This window comes from Muscardinus avellanarius (genome assembly GCF_963383645.1).
Source record: "Muscardinus avellanarius genome assembly, chromosome: 10".
Taxonomy (NCBI): domain Eukaryota; kingdom Metazoa; phylum Chordata; class Mammalia; order Rodentia; family Gliridae; genus Muscardinus; species Muscardinus avellanarius.
Genome location: NC_137796.1, coordinates 72,022,254 through 72,024,635, shown reverse-complemented (window position 1 = coordinate 72,024,635; position 2,382 = coordinate 72,022,254). Strand labels below are relative to the sequence as shown.

Here is a 2,382-nt window from a genome sequence, read left to right as displayed (position 1 = left end):
TTGGAGAGGCGCTCAGCAACTTACTGAGACCTTGTTTCAAAACCTTTTTTTTTTGCCACCTGGGACGTTGGGCATGCTAGGCAGGCACTCTACCCCCTCGAGCTGCACCCCCGATCTCTTCTGGTGCTTTAATGAGGGACCTGCAGGGGCAGCCCAAGAGTGGGGAGAGAAATGAGGCGGGGCATGGTGACTGGTGGACGCCCAGGGGTGGGGTCCTGTGCCCCGCCCCACCTGCCCTGCCTATATCCCAGGCCCACAGGGTCCTCCACAGTGGCTGGGGCGATGGCGCTGCAGGTGGGTGAGCCCCGGGGCCCAGGGAGAGAAGAAAAAAGGGAGCAGACTCTGGTGGTGGGAAACTCTTCAGGCGACCCGTGTTCCTCAGCACAGAGCTGGGGTGCTGGTTCCCCGATGACCAGACCCCAGGCAGAAGGGTTCCCAGGAAGGCAATGTTCAGAGGGATGAGGTCCTGGCCAAGGCCAGGTGCTGGGGGAAGGGGGCCGCTGATGGGGGTCTCCTGGACAAGCAGGATGCTTGGAGGGAAGAGAGGAGGCTGCAGCCAGCCCGGTGAGGCTCTACCCTCCATCTTTTGCCTTTAGTTTGAAGCCTTCTGTGCGGGAGGCCTGGCCCCGGGCTGGAGCCTGATGGTCCAGGGACAGGCTGACTCTGGAGAGGACAAGTAAGGCCCGGGCCTTCCCCTCCAGGCCTCGGGTGGGGACGGGAGTGCACACCTGCTTCCTGCCCTCACAATCCCACATCTCCAGGTTCGAGATCAACTTCTTGTCTGAGGCTGGGGACATCGCCTTCCACATCAAGCCCCGGTTCTCCAGTGCCACCATGGTGGGCAATACCTTCCAGGGTGGCCGCTGGGGCCAGGAGGAGGTGTCCACCGTCTTCCCACTGGCCCTGGGGGAGCCCTTTGAGGTGACGGGGGCCTGGGCAGGGCCCATGGGAAGGAGGGGAGGTTCATGCTGTCTCTGGGCACTTTCTTTGCCCTGTCCACAACCTACCCCACTGCTCTGGCACATCTGGGCTGTGGACGTGACAGGGTGGGAGGGCTGATCATCAGTGTCCTTCTCCAGAAGGCAGCATCAAAGCTGGGGCCGGGGGAAGCTTGGTAGGGGGATAGGTGCCACTGATGCCTCATTTAATGGGTAACAAAATGAGAGCCCAGAAAGGTCAAGTCACTTACTCCAGGGTGTCCAGCAAGATAAACAGTACAGGACCAGGAAGAGCAGCACCCACCTGCAATTCCCAATGACTTGGGAGGCTGAAGCAGGACAGTCCCAAGATTGAGGCCAGTCTGGGCAACTTAGCAAAACCCTGTCTCAAAATAAAAAGGGCTGGGGGTATAAGTGCCCAGAGACAGCCCTTGGGCTGAGGGGATGGGGGACAGGGGGACCATGAGAAGGGGACTCACTGCAAGTGTTTCCAAGTCTAGGAGCCAGTGCCGAGGTCTTGCTGCTGGGTACAGGAGCTTCCTCCTGTTCCTCAGTTTCCCCACCTGTCCGATGAGAATCTCATTATCCTGTCTGCCAGCCACTCCTTCTTGAGAGAAACAATAAGCCCCCCATGTCGGCAGGGGGCGGCTGGGCAGGGGTCTGCGTGTCAGGGACCCTTGGATCCCCTGGCTGTGCTTCCTGGAGCGGCCAGCACGACCACGGCAGACGCTGGCCGGGACCCAGGGCTCCATGACCGGGGCTGAGGGTCACTTTCCTGCCTGTGCAGGTGGAGGTCAGCTCGGACACAGAGCACTTCCATGTATATGCCCAGGAGCACAAGGTTCTGCAGTTCCCGCACCGCCAGAGGCCACTGGCTGCCATCACCAGGGTGCGGGTGCTGAGCGACCGGCGCCTGGCCCAGGTGGAGCTGGCCAAGCGCAGCCTGAGCTGGGGGTAAGGTCTCGCCCCGGCCCTCTGTGTCCGCCCTGGCCTCCTTCCCGGGGCCTTCTTGGGCTGGGCAGAGGCTGTGGGCTTGGGCGCCCCGTCCCGCCCCTCTGGCTGCAGGGAGCAGGTCTCCTGTCCACATCTTGTCCCAAGTCTGTGTCTGGAGAGCCGGGACTGAGGCTTGTTTTGGATTCTTGCAGGGATGAGGGCCACTGAGCTACACCTGTGGCCCCAGGAGCAGCCTTGTCCGGGTGCCAGGAGACCCTCCCCAGGGGGTCTGTGGTTCAGTGTGTCCCCCAGCTCCACCTTTCAATAAAATGTAAAGAAGCTACAAGTGCTTGACTGCTTGGAGGGGTGGGGACATGTTGGGGAGGGGTGGGCTACACAGCTCAAGACTCACCCATGGGGCAGCGGGGTCGGGGACCCTGAGACCTATGCCCAGGAACCACCTGACCCCTGTCCTTGTCCTCCAGACACTGAGGCTGTGGGTGGGGCTGGG

At 61.7% G+C, this 2,382-nt stretch overlaps 1 protein-coding gene across 1 annotated transcript; it reads left to right on the top strand.

Annotated features, from left to right (window-relative positions):
* Positions 1–282: 282 nt before the first annotated feature.
* GRIFIN (galectin-related inter-fiber protein) lies at positions 283–1,896 on the top strand (the record flags this gene model as incomplete). The annotated part of the gene is made up of 4 exons (XM_080703221.1): positions 283–294; positions 597–676; positions 762–921; positions 1,726–1,896. The coding sequence occupies 4 exons, from the start codon at positions 283–285 to the stop codon at positions 1,894–1,896; spliced, it is 423 nt and encodes a 140-aa protein (XP_080559347.1).
* Between the last annotated feature and the right edge of the window lie 486 nt (positions 1,897–2,382).